This window comes from Mobula birostris, chromosome 6 (genome assembly GCF_030028105.1).
Source record: "Mobula birostris isolate sMobBir1 chromosome 6, sMobBir1.hap1, whole genome shotgun sequence".
NCBI lineage: Eukaryota > Metazoa > Chordata > Chondrichthyes > Myliobatiformes > Myliobatidae > Mobula > Mobula birostris.
Genome location: NC_092375.1, coordinates 163,182,600 through 163,205,149, shown reverse-complemented (window position 1 = coordinate 163,205,149; position 22,550 = coordinate 163,182,600). Strand labels below are relative to the sequence as shown.

At 39.6% G+C, this 22,550-nt stretch overlaps 1 protein-coding gene across 1 annotated transcript in view; it reads left to right on the top strand.

The window, feature by feature from the left end:
* Positions 1-22,550, top strand: part of itga4 (integrin alpha 4) — a 156,646-nt gene that overhangs the window by 12,190 nt on the left and 121,906 nt on the right. The window contains exons 3-6 of the mRNA XM_072261764.1: positions 1,623-1,726; positions 1,822-1,948; positions 18,802-18,866; positions 18,952-19,081. Coding sequence (XP_072117865.1) covers positions 1,623-1,726; positions 1,822-1,948; positions 18,802-18,866; positions 18,952-19,081 — 426 coding nt within the window. The remainder of the gene's footprint in view (positions 1-1,622; positions 1,727-1,821; positions 1,949-18,801; positions 18,867-18,951; positions 19,082-22,550) is intronic.

Here is a 22,550-nt window from a genome sequence, read left to right as displayed (position 1 = left end):
AATATCTGGTCAAACTGATATCTGGTCCCTTCCACAAATACACGTCCACATAAACACCACACTTTTATATCTACAAGTTCAGCTCTCTGCTGTGTCCTTTGATACTTTATAATTCCCTGGTTGTTGACCTGAACAGATCTGGGCATAGGAGCCACTCCCTAAAAATATTCACTGCTTCAGTTGCTGGCCTCACAGTGGGTTCTGACATATCTCAGATGAGGCCCCAGATGTTGTGACTGTGAATCAAGATACTGGAGATGCACTGAAGCTGGTATTTATTTGTCACAACAAGCAGGCATTCTCATGGAGGCACTTTCTGTAGAGGCTCACAAACCCAAAAGTACATCATATTTTTCATACCCACATTTTTAACCATGTACTTTCAACTTTCAAATTTAACAGCAAAGTGATTCAATACATCTTCAAGGTACAATGAAGACACATAAAAGTTGCTGGTGAACGCAGCAGGCCAGGCAGCATCTATAGGAAGAGGTACAGTCGACGTTTCAGGCCAAGACCCAGACAAAGGGTCTTGTCTGGGTTCACCAGCAACTTTTATGTGTGTTACTTGAACTTCCAGCATCTGCAGATTTCCTCGTGTCAAGGTACAATGACATGGTTTACTTCAATATTTTGGATTGACAGTGTTTCCTTTGAATTACGTATCTGCAGTGGGAGACACCTCTGAATGTTCAGACACCTTTGTCACAAGGTAATTCACTTAGGCTTCTGAAGGCAAAGATCCACACACCCGAAGTTACTGTTGTTGGGGCGGTCTCTGAGTACACAAATATCCTGAGTGCACAAAAACTATTGATGTTTGATATGCTAAGTGACAACATTAGTCAGGTCTGCCAATTTGAACTCAAGTCGCAATGGTGCAAATAACTTAGTCCATGTTGCCTGGCTTGATGCAGCCCAGTCAACACAACTCCATTGTCTTCACATTTGGCTGATGCATATGCAATCGTCTCGTGATTACCATTTTGCAAACCATATCTCTTATCTGTGCCCAGCATGTTTATTTTCAAAGGTGTACTTTTAACTTTAATTTTCTGCTTGCACTTACCAATCTACATTAAGAACTGACAACTGTTTCTTGTCTGAATTTGTATCTGATATATTGATATACTGTAACTCCCAAATACTCCATAACAGGCATAAAACTGGGTTCATTGCCATAGCTTGATCAACAAATTTAAAGAGTGGAACAAGAGAGTATCAACCTCACACATACTTCAGTGATTGCATTTTAATTTCTGTCATTAAAATAATTGCTAAGACAAAGTTGAACTATGTTCCATCTTCTCCATGTGGTGAACTTTTAATGGAGGATGCAGGAGAGCTGAGGATGTTATTTGTTTACATTGAGGTGGATTAATTCCAAACATTTATTTTTCCATTATTTAGTTATGAAATTAACACATGCCTGAATGAATGCCTAAAGGATCCCTATGTTAAATTGTGATGTTTTTACTTAAATTGAGGTTATTATGTAATAAGTCAGGAAAGTAGTCAAGCACAGTGTTATTTTTACTTAAGATGCATCTTTGTGTCTTTGTGTTCATGAAAAAGTGTGAAATAATAGGAAAATGAATATTTGTTTGCTTGTTTTTTTTCAGATAATCTTGGGAGCAAATGTGGGTTAGATTGTGAAGAAGAAAAAGATAACCAGTGGCTTGGTGTTAGTTTAACAAGGCAACCAACTAAAGATGGTTACATACTGGTATATGAACATGCTTAAAATGCTTATTGAACAAATTCAATGAAATAATTAACTGCTCTGATACATTTTACATTAAATGTTTTGTGTTCTTAAAGGCTTGTGCACATCGCTGGAAAAATATATTCTACATAGAAGAAGACAAAAGGCCACTTGGGCTGTGCTTTAAAATTGGAAATGACTTGCAGCCTTCTCAGGATTCACCACTGATACCATGTTTTAAAGGTAAAGTATTTTTTAAAATATTATTTCCTATTCGTCATTCTTGAGAAAACAAGTCATTGTGTAACTGGAATTATCCCATATTCCTTGGACAACAACTTGATAGGGCATATCTTTGAATTTCTTACAGTTGAATGCAACTGGTAGCCTATAAGTAACTAGTGAAAGCGAAAACAAAACCCTTCTGGTATTGGAATTTGAAACAAAAACAGAAATGTTGAAAGAATTCATCCAGTCAAGCAGTGTATTTCCACAGTTGAGTTCTTCCAGAAGTTCTGCTTTCATTTACTGATGGAAAATCTGCTTAACGCAATTGGAAAGGTATCAGTTCTGTATCACTGAGCTGACTATGTTTGGAACGGTTAATAAAAATAATAGTTGGAAACAGTGGTAATTTTTTTTTTAAGACATCAAGTTGTTTTGAGTTATCACAATGGAAAGAAAATTACTAATTGTTGATCCAACCGAAGGGTATCCTGTGGCCCAGACTGAATTTGTATGGGAATAGAATGGTACTGCAGCAGTTGTTTGCTGAGAGTTGTACCCGTCTTAGAAGTTGTGAGCTAATCTATGACTATGTCTGTAGTGATCTATTGCCAGTGAATCGATTAGGGTGTCACAACATCTGGAAGCCTTTTTCATTCATTACATGATCATTCAGCTTCTGACGCAGGGTCTCTGCCAGAAATGTTGACTAGCTCTTTCTCCACAGATGCTGCCTATCCTACTGACTTCTCTGGCAATTTGTTTGTTTTTTTTTCCTGCAGATTCATTGGTCTCCTTTGTTACAGTTACATTGCCCATTCTGCATACTGATGAGGGAGGCCTGATGCTCAGCTGCATCCTCACAGAAATGTATTTTTGTGCGGCAGCAAAGATGATGCTTCAGCTTTTACTTGTTGTTCCGCTTTGCATTGGAAGTCATGTTTGAAGAAGAAAATGGCCAATGTATCCCTCAGTGGAGCCCAAACATCAGTAGTGTAGTGGTTAGCACAAGGCTTTATAGTACTAGCGACCCAGGTTCAATTCCTGCTGATGTCTGTAAGGAGTTTGTATGTTCTCCCCATTTCCTCCAGTCCTCTGGTTTCCCTCCCATTGTCTGGAGACGTGCTGGTTGGTATGTTAAATGGTCATTGTAAATTGTCCCGACATTAGGCTAGGTTTAAATTGGCAGGATTGCTGGACGGCTTAAAGGGCTGGAAGGCCTGATTACGTGCTGTATCTCTATCAATAAATGGTAAAAGAGGCCAATATCAATAAATGGTAAAAAAGACCAATAAATCATAAATAAGCATCTTTACATAGATGATCTGCAGAACAGTACCAAAAAGAGTAACAGGATTAGATTCCAAGGCGGTCATTAAAAGGCTGCAGTTTTATCACTTTCTGAGAATAGAGTTTCAGGGGAAAGGTGATGAGCATCAGTCATGATGTACCAGCAGCTTCTAGGAAGTACTCTGTGATACTTTTGGAGTTGTCATTGGCTCTGTTTGAAAGGTTTTCTTTAAATCCTCGTGTCACTGCAAAGGGGGGGGGGGAAGAGAGAAAGAAAATCAATTAATTCTCAAGGGATTATGGTGCCTGTAAAATGTGTGTATATACAGGCACACACACACACACCACTCTCCCCCCCCCCCCCCGGAAGTTTTCATGTTTTATTGTTTGACAACATTGAATCACAGTGGATTTAATTTGGCTTTTTTGACACCAATCAACAAAAAAGGACTTTTTCATGTCAAAGTGCAAACAGATCTCTACAAAGTGAGCTAAATTAATTACAAATATAAAACACAAAATAATTGGTTGCATAAGTATTCACCCCCTTTAATTTGGCACACCAAATCATCACTGGTGTAGCCAATTGGTTTTAGAATCCATGTAATTAGTTAAATGGAGATTACTGTGTGCAGTGAAGGTGTTTCAATTGATTGTAGTAAAACACACCTGTAGCTGGAAGGTCCAACTGCTGGTGAGTCAGTATCCTGGCAAAAACTACACCAGGAAGATAAAATAACACTCTCAGTAACTTTGCAAAAAGGTTGTTGTAAAGCACAAGCCAGAAGTTGTTTGCAAGAAGTTTTCCAAGTCTCTTGGAGTACAGTTAAGTCAATCATCAAGAAATGGAAAGAATGTGGCACAGCTGTAGATCTGCCTAGAGCAGACTGTCCACAAAAACCAAGTGACTGTGCTAGAAGGGAACTTGTGAGGAAGGCCACTGAGACCTATGACAACTCTGGAGGAATTAAAAGCTTCAATGGCTGAGATGGGAGAGACTGCACATACAATAACTGTTGCCTGGGTGCTTCACCAGTCGCCATTTTATGGGAGTGTGGCAAAGAGGAAGCCACTGTTGAAAAAAACTGACATGACATCTTGGCTGAAAGAAGGTTCTATGGTCTGATGAAACCAAAATTGAGGGGAGACCATCCCTGTCTGCAAATAGAGTAGCAGAAATTTGGGCTGCTCTTAGTTTTCTTTCTCCCTCCCTAGTTTAAACTTCGAATTTAAAATTTTTATTTGCTGATTCTTGAGGGGGAATGATATGTCTAAGATAACGAGGAGTGGGAAGAACCTGTCTGAACCGAGTGACAAAGGTAATGGAAAAGGAAAGATCTGATGATATGCCACCATGGGCTGAAGATGATCATTTGGATTCAATTAATGATCAGAATGGGTCAATTAAAGACCAACTGGAAAAGAATAGTAATGAAATGAAGTCATTTCTGGGAAAACTTAAAAGACTTGGAAACTCAAGTTATTACACATGAAGAGGAATTGAAGATGACTAAGCAAAAATTGTTTGAAGCTATAACCCATTTGGAAAGATATCAAAATAAGATTATAGACCTGGAAACTAGGTCTCGCCAAAAGAATATATGAATTGTTGGGCTGTAAGAAGGAGCTGAAGATGGAGATTTAACTGTTTACTTTGGTAAGCTTTTTCATACTTTATTTCCTACCATTTTATCACAGCCGCCTGCTATAGAAAGAGCACACAGAGCGTTTACTTCGAAATTTAAGGATCCAAATAAACCAAGATCTGTTCTGGTTTGTTTCCATCACTTTAAAATTAAAGAACAAATAATAGGACAGGTAAGAAAACAGAGTTTTTAGCTTTAAGGAGTCTGAGCTCCGTTTTTCTGAAGATTATCTGAGGGAGGTAATGGAACAAAGATCAAGATTTGCTTTGGTAATGAAATGGGCATATGATAAGAAACTGTTTCCTTCTCTGCATTACCCGACAAGAATTAAAATTTTTCCTCAACTCTCCTCCTCGTACATTTTTTGATCCAAAATCCGCACTGGACTTCATTCAGTCTATACCTGCTGCTGCTACTGATGCCACTACCTAATGAACTATCTGAAAGGTTGTTTGGTTATCTGTACATTATTCGCATTTTGGAAAGAAGACTTATGAAGGTTACTTGGTGTGACACCAAGCAAAGCTATCAGACGATTGATGCTAATGAGAGAGATATAAAGACAATGGAAAAACATTCAAAATGCTAATAAGAGAGAAGAGAGGGATTAACGGAAAAGAAACACATTTCAGAATATTGACAGACCAGTTGCTTTGAACCTGAACTGTTTGAGGTTTGAAGGACAGGTGATACCCCAGCAGGGGGATAAAAAGAGCAGGTTTGCTAAGGCACGCGAGACCACGAGACCCTGGAAAGAGCAGTGTACCCCCACAAGTGGTGGGAGTTTGGAGATCCGGTTCACGGGAACCAACCAGAGGCTCACAGGGTGTAAAGGTCCGATCGGTGGGAACCTGGGGTGTGTGTCCGCCCTTGCCTGGGTACCGGGTTCACCGCGGAAGAACGATTGTATCCGGAATGGAGGGGTCACAGTCAGTGACCACAGCGGGGATTAGAAGACATAAAAGGGTCTGCCTGAAACCAACTGCGAAGACATCAAAGGTCTGCCTGAACCAATTTGCATCTCTCTCTCTCCGACGGTACAACAACAGAGATTACTGCGAACTGCACTAAACTGAACTGAACTCTGCTTCACTTAAGACTGATCATTTTACCCCTAGACTGCAATAGAGCTTGGTTGATTCCTATTACCCTATTTCTGTGTATATGTGTGTATTATCATTGCTAACCTGTTACATTGATATCCTTACGATTAGGGTACTGTATTACTTATGTCTTTCATAAAACTTTATTAGTTCCTAGTAATCCAGACTCCAACGACCGTTCCATTTCTGCTGTTTTTGGCAACCCAGTTACGGGGTACGTAACATAAGTGGGGATCTCGTCCAGGATTTTGAACGCCAAATTTGGGACTGGGTAAATTGATTGGGTTAAAATTCCTGAAAGAAAGAAAGGGCAAACAGCAGAAATGGAGATTGAGGAATTTCTAAAGGCGCCAACCTTAGAGCCATTAGAGGATGCCAGGAAATCAGAATTGGCGACTGTTGCCAAACGGTTGAATCTTTTTAAGGGGAAGCCAACAATGAGGAGAGCGGAGATGCACAGAGCTATCATAGAGCATTATGTATCTAAAGGTGTGTTTCCCCATGGGGAGCTGGACATGGTGTCTATGAGCAAACCTGGTGGAGAAGCATTGCAGCTGCAGATGGAAAAATTGAGACTCAAGCTGGAGTTCCAAATAAAGCGGTTAGAACGGGAAGAGAGAGTACAGCAGTTGGAACGGGAAGAGAGAGTACAGCAGTTGGAACGGGAAGAGAGAGTACAGCAGTTGGAACGGGAAGAGAGAGACAAGCAGTTAGAATGAGAAGAGAGCAAGAAGCAGAAGGAAAATGAGTTTGAGCTGGAGAAGTTAAGGATGATGCTAGAGAGGGGCCAAATGCCGAACCAAGGTGGAGGGTTCAGGGCAACCCAGGAGGTTAGGTTGGTTCCCCCATTTGAGGAGGCCGATGTTGATCAGTACTTTCTACATTTTGAAAAAGTCGCTGCAAGTCAGGACTGGCCAAGGGATAAGTGGGCTGTTTTGCTTCAGAGAGTACTTAAGGGGAAGGCTCAGCAAGCTTACTCGGCATTGTCCGCAGAAGATGCCCAGAGGTATGATGTGGTGAAAGATGCTATACTCAGGATTTATGAGTTGGTCCCGGAGGCATACCGGCAAAGTTCCGGAATGTGAGGAAGCAATGGGGCCGCACGTATTTAGAGTTTGTCTGTGAGATGCAGATGTATTGTGAGCGTTGGTGCGCCTCGAAAGGGGTCAATGGAGATTATGACAGACTGCTACAGCTAATACTGATTGAGCAATTTAAAGGCTGTGTCCCTGAAGGTATGAGGCCCTATCTAGATGAGAAAGGCAGAAACCTTAGCCGCAACTGCTAAGTTAGTGGATGAGTACGCGTTAACACACAAAGCAAAGTTTACCCCGAGTAAAAGCTACCTGAAGGGTAGTCGAGAGGGCGGAGAAAGTCCGCCAGAAAAGCCAGAAAGTAAGCCGGGGACTAATGAGAAGGATAAGGAAGACAGGAAGCAGTTTGGTAGGAAGTCTCTGGTTTCGTATGCTATAATTGTGGGAAAGCTGGTCACATTGCGTCCAGGTGTTTTGCCCCAAAAAAGGAGACGGAAAAAGAAAAAATGACGACTCCGATTGGCTGTATTGAGCCAGCAAACAAACTGCTAGGGGAACAGAGGTCTGATAGAGTTCAGGAAGGGCACAAGAAGTTTATTTTGGCTAGATTACTGTCGGTGAAGGAGGGGTCAATCCCAGTTCCAATACGGATCTGGAGAGACACTGGGTCTTGTCAGTCATTGATCTTAAGGAGGGTGTGAGACTTTAGTTCAGAGACGGAGACTGGGGAGGTCAGTGAGATAAAAGGCATTGAGAAGGGGACTGAAGCAGTACCTTTGCACCAGATACACCTAGAAAGCGACTTGGTCTCCAGACCAGGGGTGAGGCCCGAATTACCGATGGAAGACGTGGAGGTCTTACTAGGTAATGACCTTGCAGGCGGAGATGTGTACCCAGCAGTAAAGCTGACAAGCAAGCCAGCAAGGACTGAGGACCCGCCCATGGACTCACAGGTTTATCCCGTTTGCACAGTGACTCAGCGCATGTCCAGAAAGGCTGCTGAAGCGAATGTAGGTTTAGCTGAGAAGTTTTTACCAGCCTTGTACCAGGAGGGGTTAGAAAGTGAGAAGAAGGAGCATAATGGAGCGAGGAAGGAATTTATACAGGCACAGGAACGAAACAAAGAGCTGATGGTTTTGACTGAGACAGCTCTCCGAAGCAGAAATAAAGAGGAAACCAGTGGGCTATTATGTGAAGGAGGGAGTACTGATGAGGAAGCGGAGACCAAGTGCCGTGCTCGCAGATGAGGAGTGGGGGGTGGTAACCAGGTGGTAGTGCCGAAAATTTATAGGGACGAGATTTTTAACCTGGCCCACAAGATACCCCTTGGTGGACATTTTGGGGTGAGGAAAACAGTTGATAGAATTATGAAAGAGTTTTACTGGCTGAACATGAGGAAGGATATTATTGAATATTGTAGATGGTGTCATTCCTGTCAGGTGGTAGGAAAGCCGAACCAGGTCCTGCCTAAAGTGCCCCTTCAACCGATACCTGCCTTCAAGGACCCTTTCTCCCGAATAATTGTGGATTTTGTCAGTCCCCTGCCCAGAACTGCGAGTGGGTGAGAGTATGTGATGACTATGATGTGCGCCGCCACCAGGTTTCCGGAGGCTGTGCCCCTGGCAAGCGTCAAGGCTCCCGCAGTGGTAAAGGCACTTGTGAAATTTTTCACTATGGTGGGGCTGCCCAGGGAAATCCAGTTGGATCAGGGGAGTGTCTTCACATCTCACACATTCTGACGGATGTTGGATGAGATGGGAGCAAAGCAGATTTTGGCTTCCGCGTACCACCCAGAGTCCCAAGGAGCATTGGAAAGATTCCACGCAACATTAAACACCATGATTAAAATTTATTGTCAAGAGAACGCTAGGGACTGGGATGATGCCTTGCCTCTTCTGCTATTTGCCGTAAGGGACACGGTTCAGTAGTCATTGGGGTACAGCCTATTCAAGCTCGTCTTCGGTCATCGGCCCAAAGGACCCCTGACCTTACTGAAAGAGCAATGGTCCAGTCTGGCAGTACAAGTCAATGTAATTGACTATGTTTTAGAATTTCGTGAGAGGCTTAAAAGGATCTGTGACCTTGCCAAAGAAAATCTACAACACTCCCAAACTAAAATGAAACAGTGGTATGATAGACGTGCCCGCGAACAATTGTTTCAAGTGGGCGATCAGGTCTTAGTTCTGTTTCCAATGGTAACCAACCCCCTCCAGGTGAGATTCTAAGGTCCGTACAAGGTGATTAAAAAGATAGACTCTTTGAATTATGTTATCGAAATGCCGGACAGGCATAAGCCAACACAATTAGTACACATTAATATGTTAAAAGCTTACCACGATCAGAAAGCAGATCTAGTTGGTGTTATCATGAAAATTAATGAGGCTGGGGTGCCAAATGATAAGGGGAAGACCCATCTTGAAAAGATAAATATGGTGCCAACCAGATTGGAGAACTCTATTGTATTGGCCAACTTTTCTGATAAGGTCTCTCACTTAACCCCCGAACAGCACGAGCCACTGATAAAGCTAATTAACCAGCAGGCCAATGTGTGTCCGGATGTTCCGAGGCGATGCAAGGAGATGGTACATGATGTTGTTGTCACCGCAGACCAGCCTATTAAGCAACACCCCTATAGGATGAACTTGGAGAAGGGCAAGCTAGTGGAGAAAGAAATTAAACGCATGCTAGCCACAGGTAGTATTAGGCTATCCAAATCTGAATGGGCGTCTCCCTGTGTGGTTGTCCCGAAAGTCGATGGGAGCATACGATTCTGTACAGATTACAGAAAAGTGAACGCCATCACAAAAACTGATGCTTACCCCATCCCAAGGGTAGACGATTGCATCGATAAAGTGGAGAGAGCTCAGTACATCACAAAGATCGATTTGCTGAAAGGGTACTGGTGTGTTCCTTTAACTGACCGGGCTAGAGAAATCTCAGCATTTGTCACTTCATCTGGGTTAATACGAGTATAATGCTTTACCTTTTGGCATGAAAAAAGCCCCAGGGCCTTCCAAAGGATGATTAATTCAGTGATAAAAGGGTTAAAGAATGCAGACGCGTATATTGACGATTTAGTGGTCTGGAGTGACAGGTGGGAGGAGCACATTGTGGCAGTAGAGGAACTGTTAAAAACGGCTGTCTGAAGCCAACCTGACAGTGAACCTCGCAAAAAGTGAACTCGGCCACGCGAGGATCACTTATCTGGGATTTGTGGTAGGACAGGGGCAGCTGGCACCGATGCAGGCTATCTCTGAAGTTCTCATCCCGATGGACAAGAGAGCCCTGAGAAGGTTCTTGGGGATGGTGGGGTACTATCGGAAGTTTTGCAAAAACTTCGCGGATATTACCCTCCCTCTTACTAAGCTCTTGCCGAAGAATGCGAAGTTTGTGTGGGATAACCTTTGTCAACAAGCCTTCGAGAGTCTGAAGGTAATTCTGTGTGACCGCCCTGTATTGAATGTGCCTGACTTTTCAAAACCCTTCTCCCTAGCAACAGATGCTAGCGACGAAGCAGCCGGGGCGGTGTTGTTGCAGACAGACAGAGGAAATTGAACACCCAGTGGCTTATTTTTCTAAGAAGTTTAATGTCCATCAGAGAAATTATTCCACTGTGGAGAAGGAATTACTGGCAATCATACTAGCATTACAACATTTTGAGGTTTATATTTGTCCGGCACGGAAACCACTGATAACTTACACTGATCACAATCCATTAGTGTTTTTGGCCACTATGAAGGATAAAAACAAACGGTTACTAGTTTGGAGCCTGGTCTTACAGGAATTTGATATTAAAATAAAACATATAAAAGGAAAAGACAATGTGATTGCTGACTGTCTGTCAAGGTGTTAAAACTTAAAGTTCTCTGTATTAGCCGAATAGCTGATGACTACCTGTATATTAGTGTGTATCTAATGCGCATTCATGCCCATAATTTTTACCCCGGTAAAAATCCTTTTAAGGGTGGGGGTGTGATGCCAAGCAAAGCTATCGGATGATTGATGCTAATGAGAGAGATAAGAAAGACAATGGAGAAACATTCAAAATGCTAATAAGAGAGAAGAGAGGGATTAATGGAAAAGAAACACAATTCAGAATATTGACAGACCGGTTGCTTTGAACCTGAACTGTTTGAAGTTAAATGGACAGGTGATACCCCAGCAGGGGGTTAAAAAGAACAGGTTTGCTAAGGCACGTGAGACCATGCGACCCTGGAAAGAGCAGTGTACCCTCACAAGTGGTGGGAGTTTGGAGGTCGGGTTCGTGGGAACCGACCAGAGGCTCACAAGGTGTAAAGGTACGATCGGTGGGAACCTGGGGTGTGTGTCCGCCCTTGCCTGGGTACCGGGTTCACCGCGGAAGAACAATCGTATCCAGAATGGAGGGGTCACAGTCAGTGACCACAGCGGGGATTAGAAGACATAAAAGGGTCTGCCTGAAACCAACTGCGAAGACATCAAAGGGCTGCCTGAACCAAATTGCATCTCTCTCTCTCCAACGGTACAACAACAGCAATTACTTTGAACTGCACTAAACTGAACTGAACTCTGCTTCACTTAAGACTGATCATTTTACCCCTAGACTGCGATAGAGCTTGGTTGATTCCTATTACCCTATTTCTGTGTATATGTGTGTATTATCATTGCTAACCTGTTACATTGATATCCTTATGATTACAGTACTATATTACTTACGTCTTTCATAAAACTTTATTAGTTCCTAGTAATCCAGACTCCAACGAGCGTTCCATTTCTGCTGTTTTTGGCAACCCAGCTCTCCTCCTCGTATATTTTTTTGATCCAAAAGCAGCACTGGACTTCGTTCAGTCCATACCTGCTGCTGCTACCGACACCACTACCGAATGAACTATCTGAAAGGTTGTTTGGTTATCTGTGTATTATTCCCATTTCAGAAAGAAAATTTATGAAGGTTACTTGGATATTCTATTGAGAGACTATTAAAAGAAGATGAGGAGATTTGTTCATTATTGCACTTTATTGGTTTTCTTTTGGAAAGAAGATTTATGATTCAAGTATGACTGTTTAAATGGTTATTCAGACATTCGACTGAGAAGATAAAAGGATTTGGTTCTTCAACCTAATACCGGGTTTGATTTTTTTTTTTGTTTCTTAATTAACTAATTGGTAGTTTTTTCCTACTGATAACAGCTTCTCTGAGTTTGTATATATATATTTGGGAGGGTTTAATTACTTATGATATTAATTAGTATTTTTGAAAGTTTAGCTTGGTTAAATATAATATTAACTTTTTTTCTGTTTTATTATAGCATCTTATAACCAGATTTGAAGTTTTTTCAGGGACTTAATGTTAAACTTAAAGATAGCGCTGGTTTTTCTCTCTAAGAGATAACATTATTTTGGTTCATTCGTGTTTAATAGATAATGGAATGTAAATACTTCCCTTTGTTGAGACTTTATCGTCTTCCTTACAAGGTCACTCTAATTTTTTACTAACTGCAGGGAGGGAAAGAACGGTCCTTGGCTTTGTATTCTATCACAGATTGCTTGCCTCTTTTTCAGGCTTCCGGTGGGGGGGGGGGGGATGGGTGGGCATAGAGTTAGGAGTTTTTCCCCATTGGGTGGTTCCGGAGCATGCGTGTTTCTAATGTGGTTGTATTCTTCATCGCCGCCATTTTTGATCATCCTGTATTGGAATGTGCTCTGCGCATGTATAAAATAGAATAAAATTGTAGTATGGTATTTAAATGGATTAATGTAATAAGTTGGAATGTACGTGGTTGGAATCATCCTATCAAACGAAAAAAGACTTTTAAAATTATTAATCGATTCCAACCTGATATAATTTGTGCTCAGGAGACGCATATCAGGGCGGGAGATCAAAATAGATTTTTTGGATGGTGGAGGGGCTTGCAAATCCACTCTACCTCGCAGAGTAAAACTAGAGGCTTGTTTATCTTTATTAAATCCAATATATTTATTCAAGAGGATATTGAATCAGATTCTAATGGTAGATTTTTAATTGTTAAAGAAGTGATCTGTAACAGAAAAGTCGTTTTAGTCAATCTGTATGGTCCTAAATTAGATGATCCTTTTTTTTTTCAAAAAAAAAAGGTATTTGCTTTACTGCCTGATTTAAATGAATATATGTTGATAATGGGCGGGGATTTTAACTGTTGTTTAAATCCTATGATTGACAAGAGCTCAACCAATCAGCGACTTCCAAATCATTCAGTGTCACTTATTAATTAACTCGTTTTTGATTGATTTCAGATTGATCAAATTATGGAGGCATATGCACCCCGATAACACAGAATATTCTTTCTTTTCACATGTTTATAAAAAAAAATTCGAGGATTGATTATATTATAATCGATGTCCATTTCTTGCCTAGTGTTAAAAATTGTGAATATGACGCTATTGCTATATCTGATCATGCGCCTCTGAGTTTGTCCTTTGAATTTGATGATGTCATTCTTGCCTGTCCACCATGGCGCATGTCTCAGACATTATTGCAAGACTCTGACTTTGTCAGTTTCATTGAAAACCAGATACAAGAATTTTTTTTTTTAATGATATAGGGGGTACGTCCAAATTAATTATATGGGATACATTTAAAGCATTTTTATGTGGTCAGATCATTTTTTATTAAAAAAGACTAAAGCAGAATTAGATAAAACTTCAAAACAAATTAAAGATTTAGATAATATTTATGCAATTTCCCCTAATATTGATTTATTCAAACAAAGGGTGGACTTCAATCACAATATATCCTATTATTAACTCATCCTATTGAAGGCTATTTGCTTAAGTCAAAGAGCCAATTTTTTATGTTTGGAGATAAAAATAACAAACTGCTTGCATCTCAATAAAAAACCGCTGGATCCAAGAGACATATTTTAAAAATCTGTAGGAAAGATAGTACCCTAGCTCGGGAATATGAAGAAATTAATAAGATTTTTCAAGATTTTTATACTGAACTTTATAAATCTCAATGTCCAGTAGATTTATCTGAAATGGATGCATTTTTATGAAAGATTGCTTTTCCTAAAATTTTTGTTGAGGATCAAAAAACTCTTGATGCCCAAATTATTGAAGCCGAAATTGATAAAGCTATTTTTTTCAATGCAATCTGGTAAGGCCCCTGGACTTGATGGTTATCCTGTAGAATTTTACTTAAAAACTTGGAAAATTGCTTTCTCCGTATATGTTGGAAATGTTTAAGGATTCTTTTGTGGAAGGTGATTTACCCTCTACTTTTCATGAGGCTTCTATTTCTTTAATTCTTAAAAAGGATAAAGATCCTGCTGATTGTGCCTCATATAGACCTATTTCATTACTGAATGTCGATGCTAAGATTCTGTCAAAGATAATGGCTAATTGGTTGGAGAATATTTCAGGTAAAATTATTTTTAAAGATCAAACAGGCTTTCTAAAGGGTTGCTATTCTTTTTCAAATGTTTGGAGACTATTTAACGTTATATATTCGTCCTCTTTTAAAACTCCACAATGCGTCATATCTTTGAATGCTGAAAAAGCGTTCAATCAATTCAAATGGAAATATTTATTTAATGTTTTAGAGAAACTTGGCTTTGGTGTTAATTTTAATAATTGGATTAAAATGATATATAAAGCTCCTATTGCTATGGTTGTCACTAACAACTGTAGGTCTCCTTTTTTTCAGCTTTCACGGGGGACAAGACAAGGTTGTCCATTAAGTCCTTTGTTATTCAATTTAATATTAGAACCCTTTGCTATTGCTCTTCGTGATGCTAAAAGTATTCATGGGATTTTTGTGAATAAGACCATGCATAAGATCTCTTTTTACACTGACGATTTATTGGTTTATGTATCTAATCCCGACAAATCTATTCCTGACTTGCTAAAATTATTCAATGAATTTGGAGATTTTTCAGGATATAAAATAAATTTTAGTAAAAGTGAATTGTTTCCTTTAAATGAATCTGTCTCCATATATGATAATACTCCTTTGGAAGTCAGATTCTTTTAGATATTTAGGTGTTATAGTCACTAAAAAATATAAGGATCTTTATAAAGCCAATTTTGTTCCCTTAGTAGACTCTATGAAGTATTTATTTAGTAGATGGAATCCACTTACATTTTCACTTGTTGGTCATATTCATATAGTTAAAATGATGATTTTACCATAATTTTTATATTTATTTCAGAATATCCCTTTTTTTTTGCCTAAGAAGTTTTTTGATTGGATTGATTCTATTATGTGATCTTTATTTGGAATAATAAAAGGCCAAGGATTAGTAAATGTCACTTACAAAAGTTGAAAAAGGATGGAGGTCTTGCTTTGCCTAATTTAATAATGTATTATTGGGCTGTTAATGTGTGATACATGTCCTTATGGTTATTTTGGATTAATAAAAACAACTGGCCAATTTGGGTAGACCTGGAACTGAAAACTGTGAAACAGTTTTATTTAACCTCGTTATTGGGAGTTACTTTACCTATACAATTAGCTAAAGTTGCTCATTTAAACCTATACCCTGTGATTAAGCGTTCTTTACAAATTTGGCTCTAGTTCCACAATTTTTTTAATCGTAAAAAAATTTAAACTTTGTAATTTAACTTATTAAAATTATTTTTTTAAGCCTTTGAGTGATCCAAGTTTTTTACTTTGGAAGTTGAAGGTATTAATTCTTCTTTGGATTTATTTAAAGAAGATAGATTGATGTCTTTTGAACAATTAGTTGATAAATATTCTCTTTCATACTCACACTTTTTACAATACCTTCAAGTTGGACATTTCTTACAAAAATATTTAAGTAATTTTCCTGGCATATTGGAGGTTGACTTGTTAGATACTATTATGAGTATGAACCCTTTGATGAAGGGTTCTATTGGAAGAATTTATAATTTACTATTACAATGGGATAAGCGTCCCTTATTTAAGATTAAACAGGATTGGGAAAAGGAACTCAATTTGACTTTTATGATGGAGGATTGGACGCGGACTCTGAAACTGGTTAACTCTTCTTCGATCTGTGCTAGTCATTCACTGATTCAATTTAAAATTGTACATCGTTACCATTTGATGAAGGAGAGACTCTCTAAAATATTTCCTAATGTTGATAGTTATTGTGATAGATGTAAAACTGAGATCGCTGTACTGACACATATGTTTTGGTCTTGTTCTACACTGGAACAGTTCTGGACTGTTTTTTCGACAATTTCTAAAGCACTTAAAGTTAATCTACAACCTAACAAATTAACTGTGCTTTTTGGAATAATTCCTCAAAATATCCATGGTATTTCTGTGTTTGACCAATTATGTTATTGCATTTGTTACATTGATAGCTAGGAGGGCCATTTTGTTGAAGTGGAAGGATATATCAGCTCCTACTTTGTCACAATGGTTCTCTCAAGTGATGCTATGTCTTAGGAGAAAATAAAAAGCTGAACCTTTGAACCTTTATTTGATTTTGAGAAAAGAAGGGGCTCATTTGCTTGTTATTATCATTTGAGCTAATTGATAGATTTTCTCCTCGATCTAATTGTAAATGTTTTGGTATATTTTTCTTTCTTGCTGGTGGTTTGATGTTTATTTTTAGAAGCTTGTTGTATGATGCATGGCTCCGGGGTTGTACACCTAATGGGGATTTTCCCCCCACTTTTTGCACTTTGTAGGTTTTTTTTATTATCACAAAATTTTTCAATTTTTAAGAGTTTTTTTTTCTTGAGACGTTGTAGGTGTTATTACTTCGATGTACTTGTGTTATTTTTTTGAATAACATAATAATAGAAAGATTTGGGGGAAAAAAAACCAAAATTGAGCTTTTTAGCTGTCAGACTCAACACTATGTTTGGCTTAAACTAAACCCTGCACATTATCAAAAAACACACCAGCCCTACTGTGAATTCTGGTAGTGGCTGCATCATGCTGTGGGGATGCTTCACTGCAGCAGGCCCTGGAAAGATTGTGAATGTAAAGCATAAAATGAATGCAGCAAATACAGGGAAATCCTGGAGGAAAACCTGATGCGGTCTGGGAGATTTGTTTTCCAGCAAGTCAATGATCGCAAGCATAAAACCAAAGCTACACAGGAATGGCTTAAAAACAAGGTTAATATCCTGAAAGTGGCCAAGTCAGAGTACAGACCTCAGTCCAATTGGTAATTTGCAGCTGAACTTGAAAAGGACTGTTCACTCTCAATCCCCATGCAATGTGACAGAGCTTGAGCAGCTTTGTAAAGAAGAATCTGGAAAAATTGCAGTGTCCAGATTTGCAAAGCTGATAGAGACCTCTCCACACAGACTCAAGGCTGTATTTGCTGCCAAAGATCCATTTACTAAATACTGACTTGAAGGGGGTGAGTAATTGTATAAATAATTATTTTGTATTTAATAATTGTAATAAATTTTTGACCAAATTGTAGGAATTAGTTTTCATGTTGACTCGGAGTCTTTCCTGTTGATCAGAGTCAAAAAAGCCAAATTAAATCCATTGTGATTCAATGTTGTAAACCAATAGAACATGAAAACTTCCAAGAGGATGACTACTTTTTACAGGCATTGTATATGGAGCATATTTGACAATTTGTCCTTTCTGTTCCTAAACAGTCTCATTCTTGGGGAAATTTGTATCCAGCCCTTTGATTAGATATTTCCGCTATCCTGCGGCCTCTTCAGCCTGCTGCTACTGTTTCTTGTGCTGTGTATGCTTCTTGGTGTGCCTCACAAAGTACTGTAAGTGCATCTGAACTTGTGTCTGAATGTGGGGCTTTCAGTTTTAGTGAAATGACCCAACTACCGCAGGCAAATTATTATGAGAGGTCCTAAGAGGAAGACAATGGTCATGTGACCAAGCCACTGATGGCCGTCAAGAGCACAATCCATTAATAAAATATGTTACTTGGAAGATGCTGCATTTTCAGATCAAGTTTGTCTTCTGCACAAATACATGTTTGCACAGATGCAAAGAAAAACTTTCTTGCATAGGATCCTCAAGTTGTTAATGAGAACACCTGGTTATCAAACTATAGGTATTTTCCTGGCTGACAATTTTTATTGCATTTTCCCTCAAAATTGGAACCTGCTGAGATCACTTTTGAATTTATTTTTCCCTGGGTCTGCTCCTCCTTCCCTTTCTCCCATGGTGCACTCTCCTCTCCTATCAGCTTCCTTCCTCTCCAGCCCTTTTACCTTTCCCATCCACCTGACTTCACCTATCACCTTCTAGTATCCTCCTTCCCCTCCCCTCATCTTTTTATTGGATATCTTCGCCCTTCCTTTTCAGTCCTGAAGAAGGGTTTTGGCCTGAAATGTTGACTGTTTATTCATTTCAATAGATGCTGCCTGACCTGAATTCATCCAGCATTTTGTGTGTATTGCTTTGGATTTCTAGCATCTGCAGACTTTCTTGTGTTCATGATTGAATGCTGCCACTTATCATCTGGTCTTTGTTTCACTGGAATTGTTCTTTTGGTTTGATGATACTGAAAATGCATGTCGGAGCTGCTGATGTGTGAGAAAGGAATGGCTATCGAGAATAACGATCCTGTTCCTAAACATTGCAGTTTTATATTAGTGTTGTTGCAGTGTTTTATTTGATCAGTGTGAGCTAAGAATGTAATGTTCCATGTTTATTTGGATGAATTCTGTGATCTGGCATTCTGGAGAAGCACAGCGGGGTAATTGCAGGACTGTGACATCTAACAATGAAAACTCTATTTCCCATTAGAATTGTGTGATCAGATGATGGAGTATTTTCTGTTTATTAGACTGGATTTTAGGATCTCAGAGTGCACATTGTTTGTAATTTACAGATTTTTTTTTCCTTGTCTCAGAATCTCAACGGATGATGAGTTACGAAGCATTATGTCAGGCTGGAATATCTAGTTTAGTGACTGAGGTGAGTGGGAACTATTTCTTAAATAATATTTTTTGTTTTCTTGAAGCACTTATGTGCTATTTTAATGACATTGTTCATGTTGTAGGATTTGATTGTAATGGGAGCACCTGGATTTAGTTATTGGACTGGAACAGTTATCGTCAAAAGTAAAATGATGGATTCTTTCCTCTTTTTTGAAGATTCTGATGCTGAAGTTACTAGAGGAAGCTATCTTGGTATGTAACCCCTGACAGATAGTAAATTTGCTTTGTGGGCTTGGGATCTGTAACACCATGGATTCTTTAAAAATACAGATTATCTTAATTTTTTTTTTAAAGTTAAATAATCTTGTAATTTTTTTGTAGAATTCTGCATATTGATTGACACTGATTGGACCTTGCAAATTGAGAAGTGACGATGTGCTTCCGTCTACAAAAATCAAAAGCTGGCTAATTTACTGGAGGAGGTCAAAGTTAAGGAACAGGCAGTGTCGTAGGTTTTGGAAAAGATTAGTATAGATAAGTTCTCCTGGGGCCTGATGGCATATACCCCAGATTACTACAAGAAGTGAGGGAAGAGACTGCTGGGCCATTGACAATGATCTTTTCATTTTCACTGGGCACAGGAGCAATATCAAAGGGTTGGGGGGGTAACAAATGTTGTTCCTTTGTTTAAGAAAGATAATGGGGATAACTAATGAGTCTTGTGTCAGTGGTAGGAAAACTAATGGAGAGTATTCTTCAGGACAGGAGCTTTGAGCATTTGGTGACGCATAGTCTTATCAGGGGTAGTCAGCATGGCTTTGAGAGTTAGCAGATCATGCTTCACATGCTGATTGAGCTTTTTCAAGGAAGTGGCAAAACAAATTGATCCAGTTAAAGCGGTGGATGTAGTGTAGGTGGATGAGATGTGTCCTTCATGAACTTGCTTTTCCCTGCATCTCAGCTCTTGTGACTGTGAGCATCTCCTGAAGAAAGAGGAAGATAATGGTAGTTCACAAGCCAACAGGCACAGGATTTCACTACTTGCTCATGGGCATCAAAATGGGACACAGGTTTCTTCATCCAACTTTAATTGCAGATCCTGGAAAATGCAGGATACTCACACTGGAAACTTTGCCTTACATGTTACTGCTTTCAATACGGCGGGGGAGGGGGGAAAATTAATTGGTTTTTCCAATTACATGCCACCTGGCTCACTAAGTTTTTGTTATCCTTGGGCTTATAAAGTGAGTACTTGCAAAGCTGGCTGTGTATGAGGATGAGAGCATGGGTTGAGCTTGGCAGCACTGGGCATCTTGAGCGTTTATATCTTTCAGCTTGTTTGATCAGAGTTTGTTTTCTGTGCTTCCTTCAAACTAACTGTGTTCATTGGAAAATGTATTAAACTAATGTGTAATGGAAGTAACATCCAGTAGTCCAGAAAATCTGCCGGTCCAGCACCTAGAAAGTCACAAAGATGCTAGTTTATTAGAGTTTTACAGTTGGTCAACTCAACTGCAGAACTATCTTCTCAATCAATTGCAGAACTCTCTTCTCAATCAATACGCAACTTATTTAGTGGCTGTTGGAAGAATTAAAGAGATTGGTTCTTGGTTTCTTGATATTTGCTATAATTCATTTGCCTTTTATTGGATGTCCACTTGTCCCTGTTGGAAATGAGAGCAACTTGTTGCAAGTCTGCTTTTTGATGCAATATCTTAAATCACAGTTTCTAACATTCCATACTAAAAGCCTGGCACCAAAAGCAAAATTAGAATCTGGAAGTTGTTGATTCTGAAAGCAATGAATATGGAACTGATGAGAGTGTTGGGGCTTCTCTAATGCAGGACAAAGGAAGATGGTTGTTGGAGGTCAGTCAGTGCCACCCAAGACATCAGGAGTGGAATTAGGTTTAATATCCCCAGCATATGTCATGAAATTTGTTAACTTTATGGCACCAGTACAATGCATTACATGATAAATATAGAACAAAAAACCTGTGAATTACAGCAAGTATATGTATATTAAATAGGTAGTGCAAAAACATAAATAAAAAAATAGTGAGGTAGTGTTCATAGGTTCAATGTTCATTCAGAAATTGGATGGCAGAGGGGAAGAATCTGTTCCTGAGTCATTGTGTGTGTGCCTTCAGCCTCCTGTACCTCCCTTCTGATGGTAACAATAGGAAGAAGGCCTGTCCTGGGTGGTGGCCAACTTTTTGAGATGTCACTCCTTGAAGATGTTTTCAATTCTACGGAGGCTAGTACCTATGATGGGGCTGACAAATTTTATAACTTGCTGCAGCTTCCTTCGATTCTGTGTAGTAGCACCACCCCGCCATAATAGACGGTGATGCAGCCAATCAGTATGTTCTCCATAGTACATCTGCAGAAATTTGGTAATATACCAAATCTCCTCAAATTCCTAATGGAAATATAGCTGCCATCTTGCCTTCTTTATAGCTGTAGTGATATGTTGGGACCAGGTTAGCTTCTCAGAGATATTAAAACCTAAGAACTTGAAATAGCTCACTTTCTCAACCTCTGATCCCTCTGAAGACTGGTGTGTCTCTGAAGACTTGCCTTGCCTGTTCGGAAGTCCACAGCCAGCTCTTTCATCTTACTGATGTTGAGTGCATGTTTGGAGCTGTGGTGCTGTCACTGTAGGGCATTATCCTGGGTCCATTATTTTCAATTGCTTCATAAGTGACCTTGCTTCAATCATAATGTCAATATTGGAGATGTTTGTTCATGATTTTACAATGTTCAATTAAATTTCCAATTCTTAGTCAATGACATATGCAGCCAGAGCCGAGACAAAATAAAGGGACAAGTACCATTCATGCTAGCAAATGACCATTTCCAAACACACAACTTAATCACCCGCTCATTACCTCAATAATATATCTGTCACTGAGTTTTCCCACATTCCACATCTGGTGGGGGTAGGGATGATCACCATTGCTGGCCAATAGCTTGCTGGCTCAGTCACAGAAACAATGTAGCTACAAGAATAAGTCAGAGGCTGGATAACCTTCCTGACTTGCCCCTTGATGCTCAAGCCTTTCCTACTTTGCATTAAGTGGAATGTGAAGGAATATTCTGGAATGGCCTGGAGCAGTGCAGCTCCATAACGCTCAACTATCCAAGACAATGCAGCCTATTTGCCTGGCACCCCATCAGCCACTCAAAACATTCCCTTCACTGTTGGCAAACAGTGCCCCAGTGTGCACCACCTGTAGTTACTTGATATATTTACCTTCTGCATGTGGATTCCTGGTCATTTTTTGAAAGTACTTCTGAAGCCTGTGTTCAGCAGGCCCATGAGAACTCCTCCTATACATTCCCTTCAAGCTGTGCACCATCCTGATTTGAAAGCAGAAACAGCCAAAAGTTCACATGCTGAATGCCGAGGATGAAGGTAAATTTATCATGGGCAAAAGCCTTAATCTCACATGCAGATTCACAGTTTATGTTCTTCTCATAATAACTGAATAAGTATTTTGCGTCAGTCTTCACTGTGGAAGACACTGGCAGTATGCCAGAAATTTGAGTGTGTCAGCGGGCATTAGTGTGTGAAGTTGTCATTACCAGGGAGAAGGTTCTTGGGAAACTGAAAGGTCTGAAGGTAGATAAGTTACCTGGACCAGATGATGGACACCTAAGGGTTCTAAAATAGGTAGCTGAAGAGATTGTGGAGGCATTGGTAATGATCTTTCAAGAAT